General features: G+C 41.6%; 2 protein-coding genes across 8 annotated transcripts in view; one reads left to right on the plus strand and one right to left on the minus strand.

Moving 5' to 3' along the window:
• Nucleotides 1-9,617, plus strand: part of LOC143293449 (tyrosine-protein phosphatase non-receptor type 4-like) — a 138,004-nt gene extending 128,387 nt beyond the window's left edge. For all 7 annotated transcript variants that reach the window (XM_076604320.1, XM_076604313.1, XM_076604318.1 and 4 more), the window contains one exon: nt 784-9,617. In XM_076604320.1, the coding sequence (XP_076460435.1) occupies nt 784-821 (38 nt within the window). In that variant the 3' untranslated portion in view covers nt 822-9,617. The remainder of the gene's footprint in view (nt 1-783) is intronic.
• LOC143293450 (uncharacterized) overlaps nt 7,017-20,590 on the minus strand; it is a 304,192-nt gene continuing 290,618 nt past the window's right edge. Inside the window, exons 8-9 of the mRNA XM_076604321.1 lie at nt 18,816-18,891; nt 7,017-17,270 (exon numbers count right to left, since the gene is read on the minus strand). Coding sequence (XP_076460436.1) covers nt 16,211-17,270; nt 18,816-18,891 — 1,136 coding nt within the window. The 3' untranslated portion in view covers nt 7,017-16,210. The remainder of the gene's footprint in view (nt 17,271-18,815; nt 18,892-20,590) is intronic.

Here is a 20,590-nt window from a genome sequence, read left to right on the forward strand (position 1 = left end):
AATGCCTTCAAAAAAGAAAAAGCAATTCAGTGGTAAACAAATTGTGCTCTCTAGGTAATCCTGAATTTTCAGAATGGTTTTTCAACCTTTCATCTAAGTGCAAACAAGTAGGAAAGGGACACAAGTCCTCTTTTTTTTCACAAGTTTTTTTTGTATCATTGCTTGAAAGTCATTTTTCACTTCCTGCTAAGTATTAAACTATTCTGAGATACAGTTCTTTCTGATCCTGACAATAATATTTACATCAGTTGTTATAAACATTGACAGGTGAAGCATCATGTGAGTCACTTACATGAACCACCTTTCTTTTGGTTTCTAAATCATCAGGCTGCAATATTGAAAGGCTTAAGTAAGTCGAAACCCTGTTTGAATATTCTGTTCTTTTATAAAGATGATGATGAAGTTAACAATAACTGCTTCAAATCACAGCTGTAAGGGGAGAAGGAAGGGGAGAATGAAGGAGAGTGACTGTGGAGAATTGTGAATGCTTATAGGCTGTACTGAATATTTATCATGACAAGTATTTGGGTGAATAATTATGTGTAGATATAGTCAGTGTTTATCATATGAAGATGTGTTGTATTTGAGTGTATGGATTTGTTGATTTTGGTATCATATACTGCACCATATCAAACTAATGCAAACTAGACCTATATATTGACATTGTGTGTCTATTTGAGCAAACTGGGAGTATAGCACAAACTCCTCAGTTTGACAGCACTATCCATGCTGTGGAGGCTGACATGACTGGTGTGTGAGGTAACAAAGTGTTGTGTTGTCCAGAGGGCCTTGTCAAACCACTGGAGGACTTCCGCAGATGAGAGTGAGTGTGGCCGCCACCTCTCCACACGCGCCCCTCTCCTGGGCTTCATGTTTCCATCTTGTGACGACTGCTGTCCGTCCTTAGACACCCGCCCTTCTAACTAAGGAACCAAGTGTCCTGTGCTTTGGTGCCAGCTGTGACATTTTGGGGCTGTCAGAGTTTTCAGGCAGACTGGCGCTGAATGGAGGAGACCGTTGTTGTGTTGTGGCAAAGCTCAGGTGGGCAGACAGTGGCACAAAGACAGCAGATGGCGCCAGGAATGACGATGGGCAGTGAATGGAGAGAGGGTACACGCACAGCAGCAGATATCTTGGTTGTGAGACTTCTCCTTCTCCCCATCCCCCTCCTTTCAACAGAAACTACAGGACAACAGTTTTATCAGCTGAGAGCATGGCTCATGCTGTTTTAGTATCTTTTTGTGATTTTTTTTTTTTTTAATTCAAGTTTTTTAACAAGAGTTTTGACATTTGAGAGTTTTTAACATGAATGTAGGAACTGTATTAAATGCCTGTGGAAATGTGGTGTGACTCATTCAGTCAGGCAGGTGGCTGATTTTGAGAAAATGGGGATTTTTAAGTTTATTTTTCATTGGTTTGAGAAACCCTGTGGCCGATCTCAGCCTAGCAACGGAAGGACGGTAGTCTGAAAGGGATAGTGTGCGAGTCCCCCATCCTATGACCAGTTCTTTCAGACTGTGGTGTGCTGGTGGCCCATGTGATAGGAATGAAGGCAGGCGGTGTTTGTGGACATCGGTCTTGACTGTGCAGAGGAACGGACAGCCTGTCACGACTCCTGAACCCCTAGAGTCCGTCAGATATCACTGACAAAGCCGGAGGTCCCATGCCATGTGCCCCCACTTCTGCTTGGAAACCAGTAACACTTTGCTGGCTTGTAGTAGTATTGACTGTTTTTTTTGGGGGGAGGGGGGGATGACAATGGCAATGATACAGTGTCCTACACTTGTCCTAACCACTTGTATATGGCTACAAGTTAACAGTTTAGCACTTTGATAACAGGCTAACTAACAGATGGGGTTGGAGGCTGTATGGGACAAGTTAGGGCAGTGACATTGATCGGCTGACCTGGTACAGGTATGTGTGGTGTGAGGTATACCATGTCTGCCTCCCTTCATGTGCAAAGCCATGTTGATGTCTGCTGCTCGAGTCCTGGCCCTGTTGATGAATGTAGGCTGGGCCGAGGATTGGTCTGTTCAGCGTGAATGAAGAATGTCTGCTTTCTCTGAATGTGTGTGGGCATTTTTCAGTGAGTTGGGTGTTTTGGGAAACTGTGTGCTTGCATTGTCTACGGAACAGTAATTAGATGATTGAAAGACATGTTGGTATTAACATTTTTGTTTATTGTTTTTTTTTATACAGTGAAAGGGGAATGAGAGTATTAATACTTTATATTTTTATATGTGGGAGAGAGTGCACGCACAAAATGATAAACAGTGGATGGAGTGAGTGGGAAGTTTTCTGCAGAACAGAGACAGGTATAGTTGTGGGGTTGTCAGTGGCTTTTAAACAAGAGTAATGTTAATTAAGCGAAACAGTGTGTGATTGTATTGTGCAGCAGTAGATTGTTGGAAGGGGGTGAGGAAAGAATTGATATAGTAATCCAGCATACTAAGTCTGCAGTTAAATCATTGTTCTGATCTCAGTTTCTTGAATCACCACTGTCAAGGGGAATAATGAGCAGTGTACAGGAGGATACATGTAAGCCTTGTTGCCTCCTGTTTGCTGTTGTTACCAGCAGGTCCACTTGTCAGCCTGGCTTTGAACTTGCTGCTTGTAAATAGATTAAAAAAAAATATTAAAAAATCAGCAGATAAATATATTTAAATCTGTTGGGTTAGGAAGGCCCAGGCACCAGTGAATAAAACTTGTTAGATGGCAGTGTGATGACGTTAATTTCTTCCAAAACTGCTGGGGTACTGTCAGGTGTGATTTTGAATTATAAGGCATATTGATAGAACTGGTTTTGATACATGTCATATTGATAGAAGTCATTGATAGATCATAGATAGCAAGAGGTCAATCCATCATATTTATAGCAAACAGGGTTTGTGAATGACACTGACATGAGTTGATGGAAACAAGAGAAATGGTGTGCCTTAGTCCCAGAGTTGTGGCAATACTTGAACATTTTCTTTCATCTCTTCACGACCCCCTGTCGTATGGGTCCCAACTCCATTGAAGAAAAAAAAAGCATGTGTGGTTTCTGATCGTCCAATACAGATAAAAAAAACAAACTGCAGTTTGATTCAGTCCACAGTATAAATGTTTCCAAATTGTGGGCTTGTTTGCTTGTGCAGGTGTGTGTGTGTGTGTATTTGTGTGCGTGTGTGTTTGACAGTGTGACCCTAACAAACACAAGTGCATATTTATGTATGTTTGTTTACGGAAGTAAACAGGTAATGGTTGAAGAAGCATATCAAAAAAGCCAAGCAGTAGCTGAGAACAGATAACTATGAAAATTAATGATGTTGATTAAACGAACCCAGAAAACTAATACTGTAATGTTATATATATTTCTGGACAGTGTTGGTGATGCTGAACAAGAGATTGATTGTTGCATGCCTTTGGTTTTAGATGTGTGCAAATGTGGAAGGGCAGAGACTGAGTCATTGACCTACTGTCTTGGAGCTTCAGTTAACATACTATTCAAGTCAAATTTCCACTGGTTAATTCAAAATTCAGATGTTATTGTAAACATGTCATTTGGTTTTGGTGAATGAAGAACATAATTGTATGGAGCTAGAGAGGAGAGAGAGAAACTGTTGAGTGAAATGAGAGAAGACTACCTGTCAGTGGGGAAAACAAAGATCAGCAAACCTTTCTTCATCCTGTTACAGACTGTTGAAGTGCATTACAGTCCATCCCATTGTTCCCATCTAATGCAATAGAGATTGATATTGATTTCCAAGTGAATAAACTGCATGTGTACATGTCACAGGGGGTAAGTAGGGAGCACTGTTGAACCTTACAAAAATGTATGGAACAGGTAGAACCTTAAACAGAAATTGAAAAGCATTCAGTTGAACCAGAGCAGTCTTTATAAATGCAAGTAAGCAAATAAAAATAAAAAAGCACAAAAAAACCCAACAACAACAAACAAACAAACAACCCCAAAACCACACAGCTTCTGCTATAATTTCATGTCCACAATCTCTGTAGCAGTTCTTCCAGAAAACTTTTAGTTTGTGCTCCATGCTACAGTTGTTTTGAGTAAAGTCTTTGCTATGCTATAACAAGCATGTGTGTGACCATGTGCAAGTGTGTATCTGTTTGAGTGTCCAAATGTGAACATTTGTGCTTCTACATACCTGATTGTGTGTGTGTGTGTGTGTGTGTGTGTGTGATTCTTATTTTTCCCATCCTCATGAAGATTGTATTTTTAAATGTTTCCATATCAACTGATCAAACTGCTGACCTCACAAGTCTTCTGACAGAAAAGGAGGTAAATAACTATCCCATGGCTGAACTCAAAACGACAAGTCACCTCTGTGTGAAGGTATGCAGGACAATGTACATTTCAAAGGTTCTCTAAAGACAACTGTCTTAGCATTTTCTCTGGGGGTAATGTAAAGGAGGCAGTGAGCTCTGAGAAGAACGAGCTTGAATAGGCAAGGTTGAAGGTCCCATAGCCCTTTTTTGACAACAGCGGTCGTGAATTCATATTCACTGTGTCTTGGGCAAGGCATAGGAAGGAGGGGCCCAGTGCTCTCCTTCCACTGTTCTGATCTTCCATACTGGGACTCTGGCACCATTCACACCTGGGTGGGGTGAGGAAGATGGGAATGAAGTGCCTGTCACAATGACATAACACCAGTACTGAAATAGGGCCTTGAACCTGGATCACTTGTGAACTAGATCCTGAAGTCGGAACATCTCACCGATTCTTCCATGGTGTGAGCTTGAATAGAAACAAAGGGAAATGATCCAGTGCCAGTGTGGACACCAGTGAGCAGTGTTGACAGATGCTGACATTGCAACGGATCCTTTCAGGTACTTGACATGAATTGATGAGGACTGTCACCACTTTCTAGAAACAGGTGCAGTATGATGTGGTCAGCAAAAAACTGTTGTGTCCCCCAGTCTGTGATCTGGCGGAGCTGTCCAAAATGCTGCTTACTGCTCCTGTAACTCAACAGTGTCTTAAGGGCACAGAGTGTTTAGTATCAGTATGTTTGTTTCCTTTCTTTGCAACCATGGTCCTCTTTTGGCAGATGTCATCAATGCATGTAATTTTATATAACCAACCAAACAAAAAACAGCTATTGAAGTTTACAGTTTAATCAGTGATGCAGTTGTTTTTTTTAATGGAAAAAGTGTATTTAGAATTGATATGAGGAACTGGGAATGCATATGCCATATATGTGTGAGCCATGTGTGTGGTTATTTTCTGTGAGTGCTGTGAACAAAGATGCTCAGATGAAACGTGTGCATGTGGTGTGGACGCTGACCTTGTGGCTCGTTGTCTTTTTTGCTTTTTTCATTTCATCATTGGATAAATTGCGATGTTTTTTGTATGACCATCATACTTGACCTCTGTTTGTACATAATTCATGAAGTCTGTATTTAATTTGAATATGGGTAAACATAATTTTATTGTCTGGCTTTATTTAACTCAGTGCTGTTTGGGTTTGAAATACGGTTTGTACAAAATGAGAGTGGATGTAACATTATTTTGTACATAGATAAGTGCTGGTCAGTTTACTTTAGAAATTTGTGTTTATTTCGTATTTGTGCTCAGAAATTCATGTTTATTTATGCTTTTTGTGTTGGAAGGGGTGGGGGTCTGTGTTTCATAGTGTTTTTATTTTATTTTATTAATTTATTTTTTCTTTTTGTTTTTGTTTTATATAGAACACAGAAATACATTTGGTGTATGCTGAAAGGTGAACATTGAAAAGAGAAATGGCAATAACTTTGCAAAGTATAAAAGCTTCACACTTGGAAGAAATGACTCAAGTAAATTGTTCATCTTTTTTTTAATAGTGAGTTCATTATTATTATTTTTTTTTAAAATAGAAATTGCTGTTACAATGATTTATTTGTGAATGATATAAACATTACAGTAACCATGTTAAACATGATATAAGCAGTACTTTTATTTTTAAGAGAAGTCTTTATTACTTCTGACATAGTTTTGCAAATTGGTTAACCCCATGACCTGTTGGTTTTTTTTGTTGGTTTTTTTTGTTGTGTGTGCATGCATGCATATGTGTGTGTGTATGAGAAAGAGAGAGAGAGAGAGAGTGTTTTGCTTCTATTTTCAGCAAAATCAAACATTTCTGTGTGTGTGTAATCTTGGTGTCAATGTGTTTAAAACATGTTTTTGCAGCCGCCTTCAAATAGGTAGCAGAATTGTTAAACAAGAGTACATCCCCACAGTGGATAAGCTTAAAAGTAACATGCCACCTGTATGGTGACGTTTTTTTACGGTGTGGTTAATTTATTTTAGATTGTTTTAAAAATCGACAAAAAGATTGATAACATTCAGGAAACATAACAATAGATATTTACTAAACATGTGACAAAACTTGTCTGCCAATCAGTTTTCAAGAAAGTTGGCATCCAGTCAAGTTAGCATTTGTACAGAAGACACATACTGCTCCTCATTCAAGTGTTTGTGTCATGACAGACTATTCCAGAATAGTATGATCTGTAATTGAGAATAGAATGTAACAAACATATGTGTCCTTAAAGAGAAATGAGGCCTTTGTCCATCATCTTCATCATCCATGCATGTGTATTTACTTGCTTTTATTATTATTATTATTATTATCATCATCATTGAAGAATATTTTACAATGATGTAATGACTGGAACACAGGATCCCAATAAGGGTGGATTAATTAATGGGTAATCTCTTGTTACACCATTCACTAACAATCTTGTTGGCATACTTGCACATTTCCTACTGTTTTCCTCCATTTGATTTGCTTCTCTCCTGGTAGTTGGGTTGAAATTTCACACACACACAAAACCCCCCCAACAAATTTACCTGTTTGTGTGAAAAAGTATACATGAAGTTCACTCAGTTTGGTGAAAGCCAGCTTACCTGATGATGATCAATAGACTACTGTTGCCTGCCAACATGAAAAAATGGGTCTGACTCGAAACGTCTTATCTTCAGGTACCTTTGATGTTACACCATCTGTAATTTTTTGCCTGATGATCAGTCAGCTTTTTTTTTTCTTTTTTCTTTTTTTTCTTTACTATGGTGGTGTTTGTTGTTTATTAATTAAGGATAGTACTGTTTTGTTCTGTTGTCTTGATTGGTGAAAGTGACTGTTGTGGAAAGTGACATTGTTCTGTGTTTTGTCCTTGGATGTGGACGCTGTAGTTATGGGCTATGTGTTGCTGGCTAAAGGGAGTGTGACTACTTTTCGCATTTCTTAAATCTTTCATAGTACATGGCAGACTGTTTTGGGATTGACTGGTTGTAGAAATAGGCAAGGAATTGTGACTCTGTGTGTGTGTGTGTGTGTGTGGAGTGGGCTCACATGCTCCTGAATGTTTGAGTAAAATGCTGACAATTTCACACAATGCATGTTAAACATGCACAGGTCCTTGAAACTCTGTTTTATTATTTTATTCTGTTGCAATAATTGTCCCAGCATCAAGCTATTTTTTTTTCTCATCTAGAAATGCATGTGTGTGCAGGTTCAGATAGTTTCAATAATTTTTTCACACTGGTGTATTATTCCTTGGTTGGTATGGTTTGGTTTTTCTTTTAACTGGACAACTGAAGAGAGAAAAAAACCCCATGATACGTTTTCGGCAATTTAGGAAAATTTATAACATGGGAGATAATTTGATGGAACGGGTTTCCGGAAGAACATTGTAGAGTTATTTCCCTTGTGTCTGAAAGCTGATCTTTTGAAATGATTGCATTCGTTTTCCAGAAGTGATTTCTTATGTGTCATCAACAGTTTGTAATCTCTGTCGTTATAGATGAATTTATCAAAAGTTTTAGAGAAAAAAGCTATTATAAAGTACTGCGCTCTTTCAATTAGAATTTTAATAATCATTGATACAATGTTTATTGCATGAAAAAAAGAAGAGATTTTTTAATGTATCTGCATCAAACACTTGAACCCGTTTTTCATGAATTGAAATAGGAAAATCTACCTGCCTAGTATAAGCATGTGAAACGTTTTCCCTGCATTATAGCAGTGCCCCAAAGACATCAGGTATTGTCCTTTTGATGTATGAGATTTTCTTAACCCTTTGAGCCCTGAGTTCCTGAGCAATTTTAACCCTTCTGCCTGAGCTCCTGAGCCAAAATTTGCAAATAATTGGTATTTAATGTGTCATGGCAGATATAAAAAGAGTGCCCTGACCACCGCTTTACCGGTGGTAGAGAAAAATTACATAATGCCTAGCCACCGGTTGAGCGGTGTGTAAACACTTGTGTTGTGTTTTGCTATTGGTTAACTTATATTGAAATCAATCTTTTTTATCCAAAGCACATGCACAAAACACAGTGAAAAGGTGCGGCCATGTTGGTACTACGTTCGCTGATGTTGGAATATTACGGTTTTTTGATTGGCTCTTCAATATAAGTCAACCAATAGGAAAACACGACACAAGTGTTTACGCACCGCTCAACCAGTGGCTAGGCATTATGTCATTTTTCTCTACCACCGGTAAAGCGGTGGTCAGGGCTCAAAGGGTTAAAAGTCAAAATGACAGATGTTAATGTTGGTAACACAGTATTTATTTATATCATAATTCAGGACATTATATGTGCAGGCATTTGTATTGTGATGCACACATCAGTTTCATCCAAATATACAATACATACACATGCACATAATAGTAGCAGCTACATACATACATAGTTATGGTGTTGAAATAAATGGTATTACAAACATGTACGCATTTGTGACATTTGCACTGAAAAGGTTATGATTATTTTGAAATGAAAAACATACACAAGAAAGCATAGTTCTGTGCATTTTTACATGCGCGAGCTTGCGCGCGCGCACACACACACACACAATATTTGAGTTGATTTCAAAATCATGACTGGACATTACGCAGATTTCACCAATTCGGTATGTGACAGTGCAAAGTCAGTGGCTGTAATACTTGCTACAATTATGGTATCAGAACGTAACTGGCAAAGATATTGGATTATTGTGGTTTCAGAGCATAAGAACAGGTGAAAATAAGGATTTCTTTGGTGTCAAAACTTAAGAACAGGTGAAGATAATGGATTATGTGACTGACGTGCTTGGACAAGGTGAAGAAGGATCATCCATGTGGGTGGAATGCTCATGGGCAGGTGACCAAAACTGGTGAAAATGTGACGGATTACATGATGACTGGCATGGATGGAAACAGTTATACATAAGCAAATACAGTATAGACAAGTGGTAGTGGATTGGAAAAAAAAGTGCATTATTGAATTTCTTACACATATCTGCCATCGGTTCAAATCCCCCCTGACCCCCTTTCCTGGTTCAAACTTAGACCTGCTCATTTATCTCCCAAATTGTGGCTTAAGCTTATAGCTGGTTAACAGCTTGAGTTGTATGTTTTAGTTTGTGATTATTTTTAAATTAAACATCTTTTTAAGAAAATGAAAAACCAAACTGGTAACACCATTTAGTTCTGTGATTTAAGTTTCGTTAGCATTCCCACCAGTGCTTGCTTGTACATAAGGGAGGTCATTTGGACTGTGTATGTCTGTGAAGCCAATGTGACTGCAATGGATGTGTACGACATATGAGCAGACCGACTGTTGGTTGGTCCACCAAATAAATTTCTTAATAAGATCAGTGTGTGGTGTGACAGTGTTCATGACTGATGCATTAGCAATAATGATGGGTGTGCAAATTTGACGTTAACCCAGATTATCAAACCTGGGCTGAATAACAAAACTGAAGGGGGAAAAAACACTTTCCAGTCTTTTCAGTTTGAACAGCAAGTTGGGATTTTGATGAGAACTGAGAATTTCCATTGGCCATGAGTGCACAACTTATTTATTATTGCATGCCATTACACACACCTTGGCAGAGATATAATCATCCACAAAGGCGAACATATCACATTGGAGTTTGATTTTCCCCCCCACTTTTCCACCCTCATAGTTTGTATGGATTTTCCAACTGCAGTTTTATAATGTATGTGTCAGCATCAGCCCTATCCTATCAGTTGTGTCAGTAAAAGCCCCAACCCATAAGTTGTGCAAGAAAAATACTTGGGCTAGTACATCAGCTAAATGAAAATAGAAAGAAAAAACAACAGAGTAATATCCTGTTCTTTCAATCAAGAGATTCCCAGAGGGGAAAATTAAAATGGAAGGTTTAAAAATTTTCAAAATTGGTGCGATTCAGTAAAATTAACACTGAAAAAAACCACCACCGAAAAACCAACAACCACCCCCATTTCATTGTGTAAAATTCAACTCCATTTGTTTTCCTTGCAAAGTAATAATTTCATTGTCAACTAGTGGGGAATCATTCACTATGCAGATTCAACTCAATCAGTGCCCAAGGACAGAAATGTCCATCCCCTTCCAGTGTGCAAAAAAGTGCTCCAGGATTGAGATTTTCATCCACATCATTGTAGGTACTTTCTTACAGAAAAATCATTAAATTCATATGAAATTGTCTTAATTAGTGTGTTCACTTTCCTTTCAGAAAAAAATATTGGTTGTATATACTTTGTTTCAGTAGTTTGCATACTAGAATTAAAACAATTTTTTTTTTTTTTAGTTATTACCCTTTGTGACCAAAACATATCTTGGCAAATGGTTGTCACTGAACATAAAATAGGCTTGGCACTGAAAGGGTTAAGTAAAGGATAATACTGCAGCTCAGATAACATTTGACTTACCATGATACAGCTGCTGGTAATTATTCATGTTCACTTACCTATACCTCCACAAATGAAAGACACCAAAACTGATTTTCAGTTTTCTTTCAAAACTGCTTTTCGGAATAGTAGAAAGTTGTCTTCTTTTTTTTTTTCAAACTCAAAATCAAAAGATTCAAATTAATATTTCATTGTTCTATTACTACCTCCATTAGCAAAACTCATACAATAAAATCTTGGGTGGGACAGGCTGCAAGTGAACGAAGTTCACAGCTGCCTTAAAATTGCCTTGACATTGTCACCCTATCGTTGTGTGCAACAGACCGTCATAAACTGGAGGGAGTTCCAGACCAATGTCCTGGTTGAGGCCAGGTTTGAAGGAGATGACAGTAAGTAAACATGATGAATTGTCAGCAGTTGTATCATAGGCGGAGAATTGTCAGGAGCTGCAGTATTACCCTTTAACTCTCTCCATACGAACGGCGAAAGAGACAACGTTAACAGCGTTTCACCCCAATTACCATCATCAAAATATTGCAAGCGAAAGACTCTTATGCTGAAGAGGTGAATGTTGACAAAGAATACCACAATTCTGACGACGGAAGCTAAAGGTTGGGTCATTCAGACATCCACTGGACATCCGAGGGGTCTGTGTAGAGGAGAAGAGAGGACTGGCCGTACTGAGTGAGTTAAATCTTTTGATTGTGAGGAAAGAGAACTTTCCACAATGTGTATCCCTGTCAGAGATTTTTCTGGTTTTTTGTTCAGTTTTTGGTGCTATTGAGGAAAAATAGACATTACGAAGCATTGGTAAATAAAAACTGAAGGTAGAAATATCTACCTTCAACACATGCAGTAAATCTCAGTTGAAAAAAAAAAGCAAAAAAAAAGCACAATAACAACAGCAGTGACCAAGGGGAGTAGAGCATGGAACGGACACATTCAAGCCACACTGATACAAATGGGACCCCATCTGTGCTGCTAAAATACTTGTAAGAATAAAAAATCATACACAGATATACATAGAAATGACCCAAAGTTTGATTTCCATGCATGGAGTGGATACATTATATTTTTTCTCTCCTTACATTGCTGATTGGTAGACCTTCACTGTGGCTGTTAGCCTTTGAAAAGGGTGACCTAAAATGCTCAAAAAACCGTTTTCTAACATGTAAAAGAAACCAATCAAAAATTCATTTGTAAAGAAAAGCAAAGGGCGTATAAAAGAAAAAGAGGGTTGAAAAAAAAGGGGGGATAAGTGGGATGAAAGGGGATGAGGCACTGTGTGGCAATAAGCTTATCTCTATGACAGCAGCCAAAATTCTGCCGTGACACTTTTGACAATGCAACACAAATTACAATACAATGCAATATTACAGTTCATTAAAAATGCCATATAATACAATACATTGAACAGTATACAAATTACCATACTGGACTATAACAATTCAGTAAAATACAATGTAATATTCCATTCCATTTCTGTGATACCTTAAGTATGCAGTCATATCCAAACTATTCCTTTCTGCTTTCAAAGAGGGCAAAAGTGAACCTTTCAAATGTTCATGTGAATTTATTACTTTGTTCCTGAAAAATTGAAACGCATCAATCTGGTTCTGAAAAAAAAAAAAAATGCATTGCTGGAAATGACCAGAATTTCAAAACAAATCACATGAAAATTTTGTTGCTGTGGTGTTGGGTTTTGTTTGTTGTTGTTGTTTTACTTTTACAAAAAGATTACATTTCCTTCCTCCTAGCTGCATTTCTGACAAATGAAAATTAAACTTCTGTTGCAGAGAAATCCTACAAGTTTACAAGTTTCATCTGGGTGAAATTTGCACAATATTCAAACCAACTCTACATGCAAAACAACAACAACAAATAACAATAATAATAATAATTGCCTCTATGTCCAATGGTACACCCAACAGCACTGACATGATGGCATGTGTTTCGGCACTTTTCTGACACATATTCATTTCAGAAGCCTCTGCTACATGGAAAAATATAAGCAGAGTTAGAACTGTGGAGTCCTACTGGTGACCAGCATTCACACCATGACTTAAGGCTGTCAATGGAACAGTTTGACTGAAAAAACAAGTGTATGGGACTGCTGATTCAACAAAGCGAAATGCATCAGATTCTGAACAAATGCATTTCTGGAAATGCTCAAATATTTTAAAACAATATCCAAAACAGACTGTGACATTAAAAAACAAAAACTGACTTCATCTTTTGCCTGGTTTCTGGCTCACACCAACACGTGATTGCCAGTCTTAAAAGATCCACCAAACATTATGTGGAAACAGATATTTCATGAAATAGAAATACAACATATTCGCAATATAAATATACAACTGGCATTACATTTTGAGTCACAAGGTTTCGGGATTGTAAACGCACCAACAACAATCCAAACATGGATAGACCAGCTGCTTGGTTCAGGTCGGTTCAGTTACTTATGGAGGTGTCGCTGCATTCGGATAAATCCATATGATTTTGTTATGCTCCACCACATCTGCTAAACAGATGCCTGACCAGTAGCATAACCCAACATGCTTAGGACCAGCAGCATGCAACAGAACACTTTTTCATTTTTGGGGAGAAGCCTTTCACGTGCATTCTGTCCAATAGCTCACCATACCTTCAACAGCCCATCAACCAATCAAAGGCTGTAAACCAATCTTTAGTTCCACCTTGAAGTTTCAACCAGCCCACAAGCACCCTTTGATACTGGCAGTCATCCTGACTACTGCTGGTGAGTATGCTCATCTGTGAAGGCTGTCACTTCACTAAGTTAAAGCTCATGGGTTGGGATGCCAGTGACCTTTAATTATCTGGACTACTTCATGGAATGCCATTACTTTTGTTCACAATTTCAAAGACCCCATTAACTCTCTCCATACAAACGGCGAAAGAGACGACGTTAACAGCGTTTCACCCCAATTACCATCATCAAAATATTGCAAGTGGAAGGCTCTTATACTGAAGAGGTGAATGTTGACAAAGAATACCACAATTCTGACAACGGAAGCTAAAGGTTGGGTCATTCAGACACCCAGTGGACATCCGAGGGGTCTGTGTAGAGGAGAAGAGAGGACTGGCCGTACTGAGTGAGCTAATAAGTACACAAACATAGTAACTGCATTACTAACTTGTGCTGCACTGATCTCATTTCACCTGGCCTCAACAGTCAAGGTGTTTCGTGAATGGACACATGGACCTTAAAATGAACGCTTAAAAAAAACAGACAACTGTTGTCTTCTTTTCTATCTTGGATGCTTCCTGTCCTCAGAAGATTCACCACATGTGACACAGGGTTTTGGCCTCTGTGATGAGCGGTGCTTGGATGTAGAGAGTTGACACTGTATTTTTGTCACACCAGATTTCTCTGTGTGAAACTGGGCCTGCTCTCCCTGGGGAGAGTACATCACCACCTTGGCAGGTGACATAGTCTGACACATTACAACTGACATGGATGGAGACGACTGCTTCAAAAGCAGACATGGGCAGGAGGAGTGCACAGCCTTGCGCCCTTCGAGTCATTAGCTGAGTTCAGAATGGTGGCACCTGTCCACACTTAACCCTTCCCCCCCTCCTCATGTGCTGCTCACAGCCGAATAGACAATGGCTATACTCATGGAGAAAGGCTTTAACCCCTTCACTGCAGCCGACAAGTCTGCTCATCAGTGAAGGGCTGTCACCTCACTGAGATAAGACACAGCTACAGGTCAGGATGTCAGTGAAGGGCTGTCACCTCACTGAGATAAGACAGAGCTTACAGGTCATGATGTCAGTGATGGGCTGTCACCTCACTGAGATAAGACAGCTTACTGGGCAGGATGTCAGTGAAGGGCTGTCACCTCACTGAGACAAGACAGAGCTTACAGGTCAGGATGTCAGTGAAGGGCTGTCGCCTCACTGAGACAAGACAGAGCTTACAGGTCAGGATGTCAGTGAAGGGCTGTCGCCTCACTGAGACAAGACAGAGCTTACAGGTCAGGATGTCTGTGAAGGGCTGTCACTTCACTGAGATAAGACAGCTTACAGGTCATGATGTCTGTGAAGAGCTGTCACCTCACTGAGACAAGACAGAGCTTACAGGTCAGGATGTCAGTGAAGGGCTGTCGCCTCACTGAGACAAGACAGAGCTTACAGGTCATGATGTCAGTGAAGAGCTGTCACCTCACTGAGACAAGACAGAGCTTACAGGTCAGGATGTCAGTGAAGGGCTGTCACCTCACTGAGATAAGACAGAGCTTACAGGTCAGGATGTCAGTGAAGGGCTGTCACCTCACTGAGATAAGACAGAGCTTACAGGTCAGGATGTCAGTGAAGAGCTGTCACCTCACTGAGATAAGACAGAGCTTACAGGTCAGGATGTCAGTCACCTTTCTGTATTTGAACTTCTTCCTCTTGGGATCATGGTATTTTTGTCCAATAAAAATCAATTACACCAATTAAAAAAAGTACACACCGTGCACTATTGTACACAAAGCACACCAATGACCACTTCAGATTCACCCCCACACCAACCACATTTCACCAAAATTAGCAGACAGAGGTTAAAATGAATTAACCTACGTCTGCCTGTATTCAGTGATTTCCTTGTGTGGCCAGGCAGTAAAGTACTTGACAAAGGGGCTGCTGTCAGGTACCTGCCTGGTTCATCATTGTGCTTTCTGCACATTCGTCTTAAAGCATACTGCAAATTCACCGACTTCGAGCATAGCTTGTGCATCATGGATCAGTGCATCCCTTGTGTTCATCAATTCATCAAACAGCATTGTGCCTTTGGCATCAGTGACATGTGAAAACGACAGCTTTGTAGAAACAGTATACACATCACTGGTATGTCCCAAATATGGCTGACTAGGACTCAATATTGTTTCCACATTCTAAGAGAGCAGTCACAACACACACACACACACACACACACACACACACACACACAAAACAACCACTGAACACAGTGTCAAGTTTTTTTCCCCAACCCCCTACACAACTCCACCTCTTGCCTCCTTTAAAATGGTTAGATAATGAAAAACAAAATGCAACCTGCTAATATATATTACCAAAAAAGATTGCAACAGTGTCTTTTGATTGTCAACCCACAACATAGTTTGGAGTAACTGCACAGATTTGGACTGTTACATTGATTTTATACCACCATTATTGCAACCAAACTGACCAATACTTTTCCTCAACGTTTTCTTGGTGTAATTATTTCTCACGGTAAATTGTAGGAATTAAAAAAAAAAAAAAAAAAAAAAAAAGATAAAGAAAGAAAGTAAGCTGCTGCTCATTCTTTTTTGTTGTTGCTTCCTCGTTCTTTGAATCAGACAAGTGCCCCTCATAACCTGCCCCTGAGGAGGAAAGGGTCAAACTTCTGAACACAGCATCGTCAGCAGTTGGGTGTGAAATGAAATCTGGTACTGCTCAATAAGAAAAAGCAAGGCTGCAACTTGGGTTGGTTCTTCAGGCTCCTGAGCTCAACCCTTCCCCCTCCACCCCCGCAAGTCTCTTTCTCTCTCTCCTCCCCTTCACAATTCTACTACAACTCGTCCCACCGATGGCGGCTCGTTCCTCCGGAGCTGGGCGATACGGGTTCGCTCCTGGAGCTGCGATCCCTGTCGTAAGGCCCCGACGTGGGTCGGAAACCGACCACGGGGCCACTTTTGTCCTGGAAAATGTTGACGCCGTTGTAGGCCGGGTCGGGCCCAGCTCCCATAGAGTCCGGCATGGCACAGGTGTAATGGGGGACGGCGGCCTGGGGAGAGGCGGGGGAGGAGCTCTGTGACCCCCTGCCCTTCTTCCCGTTGGGCGACTTGGGCTTCCTGACCAGGGCGTACTCGTCATTGTTGACCGTGTAGTGCTCCACGAACGACGACGGGCCGTAACCCTCGCTGCCGGAGAGAGGCGGGGGAGGAGGGGGCAGGGGAGGGGATGGTGGGGCCCCGCGAACGAGCGGAGTTTCCTCCCCTTCCGACGACTCGTGGCTGTGGTTGAGATCGTGGTGGTGGTGGTGGTGTTGGTTGTGGCGGTTGTGGTAGTGAGGGCGGGTGAGGTCGCCCAGGCGGACGTTCTCCCCCTCGTCCTCCTCCACGTCCCCGTCCCTCCCGGGGCTGCCGTTCTCGTAGATGTCTCCCAGCTCGCCGTTCACCTTGAAGGAGGAGCTGTTACGGGTGCTGCTGCTGCTCCTCGTCATCATCCCACCCCCTCCCCCACCACTCCCACCACTCCCTGCACTCCACCGTCGCGGCAGACTCCCCCCTCCCCCTCGCGGGCCGTCACCGTAAGGGTTGATGGTGGGCAGGCCGTTGTGCTCGGGGCCTTTCCCCGGGAGGAAGCTGGAGAAGCGGTTGCTGTGGGCCTCCTCGGGCATCGGGTCCGCGTGCACCGTGCAGGCCACCACCTGGGAGTCCGGGGTGAGCGGGGTGTGGACGGTGTCCGGGGTGTGGGTGGAGGTGTGCGGGTTGGTGGAGGCAGCGTCCGACAGGCTGGCGTGGCTGTTGGTGTTGAAGGTGTCCAGGGGCGTGTCGTCGTGACGCCACAGGGCCGCCTTCTCGCTGCTGTCCCCTCGGTGCTGGCTGCGGCGTGAGATGCCTCGGTAACTGGAGTCAGAATCAGATTCAGAAGACTCGTTCACTGATAGGCCAAGGGCCCTTACGAAGGGGTAAGTGAATAACATGAATAATAACAACAGAAAATAGTGGACCAACCATGTATAAATGCACACATCACATAGTATCTTCAGATGTTACGATTTCCCTAATTTAAACGCCTGGGTGCTAAAACAGTGCCAGTGTCCATATATCATCATGTCTCGTGGATGACAGTAATACATTCAGCAGTAACTGAGAGAGAGAGAGAGAGAGAGAGAGAGAGAGAGAGAGAGACAGACAGACAGACAGACAGACAGACAGACACACACACAGACACACACACAGACACACACACACACAGACAGAGACCAGTGTCAAGTTGACTTTCTTCTAATTCTAACACTGTTGTCCCAGACAAAATAATTGTGTGTGTGTGTGTTGTGCGTGCGTGCGTGTGTGTGTTTGTGTGTGTGTTTGTGTGTGTGTGTGTGTGTGTGTGTGTGTGTGTGTGTGAACATTACTGCAGAAGTAGTATAATTATGTTAATCTAATATGAAACCTCAAGCTCTGCTTCGATAATTTTTTTTTTATAGGGTTGATCAGTTCCAAAGCACACACTCTGTATATCTAGGGAAGCAACAACTATACTTTCACTAAACCTTGCGCCTGTCTTCTTGAGCTGAGTTCTTATGTAATTAATATAATATATAATGCAGATTGACACTCACACGTCCCAGGCAGAGAGGTGATGGAGTTTACAATAAAGAAACAACTTTACAAACACAAACATACATGCATCAAGAACACCATTCACGAACGTGCAGAACATGAAGAAGCACATCAGGCAGCAAGAGCAGTGAGTTGTTTTGAGAGACTTTTCTTTTAAAAACTGAACAGGCGAATCCACGTGACGGACTGAGATGTCAACAGGGAGGGTGTGCAGACCCACTTTCGTCTGATTTTCGTGGGGGGTTCCCCGGTTATTTTTAGCGAGAACAGCGTACGCATGCGCGTCTCCATTTCCTGTTTTTTCTAGGTCACCGAAAAGCTAAAATTTCGTCTCATGCTGCTGGGCCAAGATAGAAAGAGCGCTGACGGGCGCAATAGCCGAGTGGTTAAAGCGTTGGACTGTCAATCTGAGGGTCCCGGGTTCAAATCACGGTGACGGCGCCTGGTGGGTAAAGGGTGGAGATTTTCACGATCTCCCAGGTCAACATATGTGCAGACCTGCTAGTGTCTGAATCCCCTTCGTGTGTATATGCAAGCAGAAGATCAAATACGCACGTTAAAGATCCTGTAATCCATGTCAGCGTTCAGTGGGTTATGGAAACAAGAACATACCCAGCATGCACACCCCCGAAAACGGAGTATGGCTGCCTACATGGCGGGGTAAAAACGGTCATACACGTAAAAGCCCACTAGTGTGCATACGAGTGAACGCAGAAGAAGAAGAAAGAGCGCTGACCTTGTGGTTTTTCTGTTTTTCCAGGAACTGTCAGGAACTATATAACGTTGCAGTAATATAATCACCCACACAGATGACAGATAACCAACCTGACGAGGACGTAGATGAGAGCGATGATCAGCGCGATGATGATGACACCAAAGAAAACGTAGAGGATGATCAGCTCTGGAACATAAAAAAACAGAACACGAAATATTAAAATGAATCTTCTTCCTCTTTTTATTCTTTTATTTTTATTTAATGATAAAAAATGTCTGATACCTGCTGTTTACACCTGTCTGTCCGAGTGCGAGCGTACGTGCTTGCTTATGTGCATGCACGCGCGAGTGTGTGAAAACAACTAATGAAAAACACTGGAAAGCTATAAACATACGGTCCAGTTTAGAATCAAGGAGAGACAGATATTTAGAAAACCATTAGGGCACGTTCCTTCATGTCGTGGTGCACACTCCTTATGTGTAACTCATTCATTACATGGAAGACTACAAATTACACGGAATCTGATCGAATCTTAAAACTCGAGTGCACTAATGTGCACGTCACACACTTTGAGAAGATTCAACAGCCTGCACGTGATAGCCGAAGCGATGCTAGGTGGGAGGGAGGCGCGTGCCTGTCAACACCACCCAGTTTTTCATCTCACACAGGGAGGAAAAGCTAGAGTGGAGAGAATGTTAAAGTGCTGGCAAAGTCGGTTGCCAACAACTGTGACAGAGGAAGAAAGCGCCACAGATAATCACTGTCATCAGGGGGTTAACATCCTCTTTCCTCGAGTACTGTACTGCCTCCACCCCCCCCCCCCCCCCCCCCCCTCTCTCTCTCCCTGTTTCTCTCCCTCTGTTTCTTTCCGTGTCTCTGTTCAAGTTCCATGTCTATCTCTGTCAGTCTGTCTGCCTCTCTCCTTCTTTCTCTGTTACCCTCTGTCTGTCTGTCTGTTTCCTCTCTCTCCCCCTGTTTTTTGTTTCTCTCTCTCTCTCTTCCCTCTCTCTCTCTTTCTGGATACCTGCTTCCTTATATAGCACAGATAAAAGGTTGCAGATTGATAGTATTACGTGGCCAGACTATATATCATGTTAAAAACACCAGCTTGTTTCCACTTCAACTTTAGTACATGGCAGAATAAACTAGGTCAATGCCATTGCTGTAATCTTTCTTCAGAGCATCGTTTATTCACTGCACTCTCCCATATACTTCTTTCATAAATAAAGCTGGACGTCATCTTAGCGTTTACTACTGATTCTAAAGGTGTGTGTGTGTGTGTGTGTGTGTGTGTGTGTGTGTGTGTGTTTGTTTGTTTGTTTTTTGTTGTTTTTTGTTGTTTTTTTCATGACTATATTTTTTTGTAAAATAGTCAAACTATAAGTACGAACTCCAACAGACTGGAGCAGGAAAGAAGGAGGCCCATCTCACAAATACTGCTGCTGAATCTCTGATAAACTCTTGCATCCTTTCAAGACAAGACTTTCAAGATTAATGGGTCCAGCTCCAACTTCCACAGACCCTGTCGAAAAGAGACAGGACGACAACCATCAGCCACTCACTGTACATCGATCCTCAAAGTCTCTCGCCCACAAACTTGCAACTCCAGCCCTGTCCTCTGCAAAGGTCCTGATTTAGTTCCTCTCAGACCTCACCCCTCGATACAATCTCTTGTATCATAAATAATTAGATGACTGACGATCAGCCCAGATCGTACATGACGTTGTGGGAACTTAACTCACCCCACCTCCCCACCTCCCCCTCCCCTGCAAGCTGTCATCGCCATGGATGTTTCAGTTTGCATCGTTGACGTTCCCAGAGACTTGCCTTGGCGTCAAATCAACGCGGACATAGAAGCTCGCTCTCTCTCTCTCTCTCTCTCTCT

This window comes from Babylonia areolata, chromosome 19 (genome assembly GCF_041734735.1).
Source record: "Babylonia areolata isolate BAREFJ2019XMU chromosome 19, ASM4173473v1, whole genome shotgun sequence".
In the NCBI taxonomy this organism is placed as follows: Eukaryota; Metazoa; Mollusca; class Gastropoda; order Neogastropoda; family Buccinidae; genus Babylonia; species Babylonia areolata.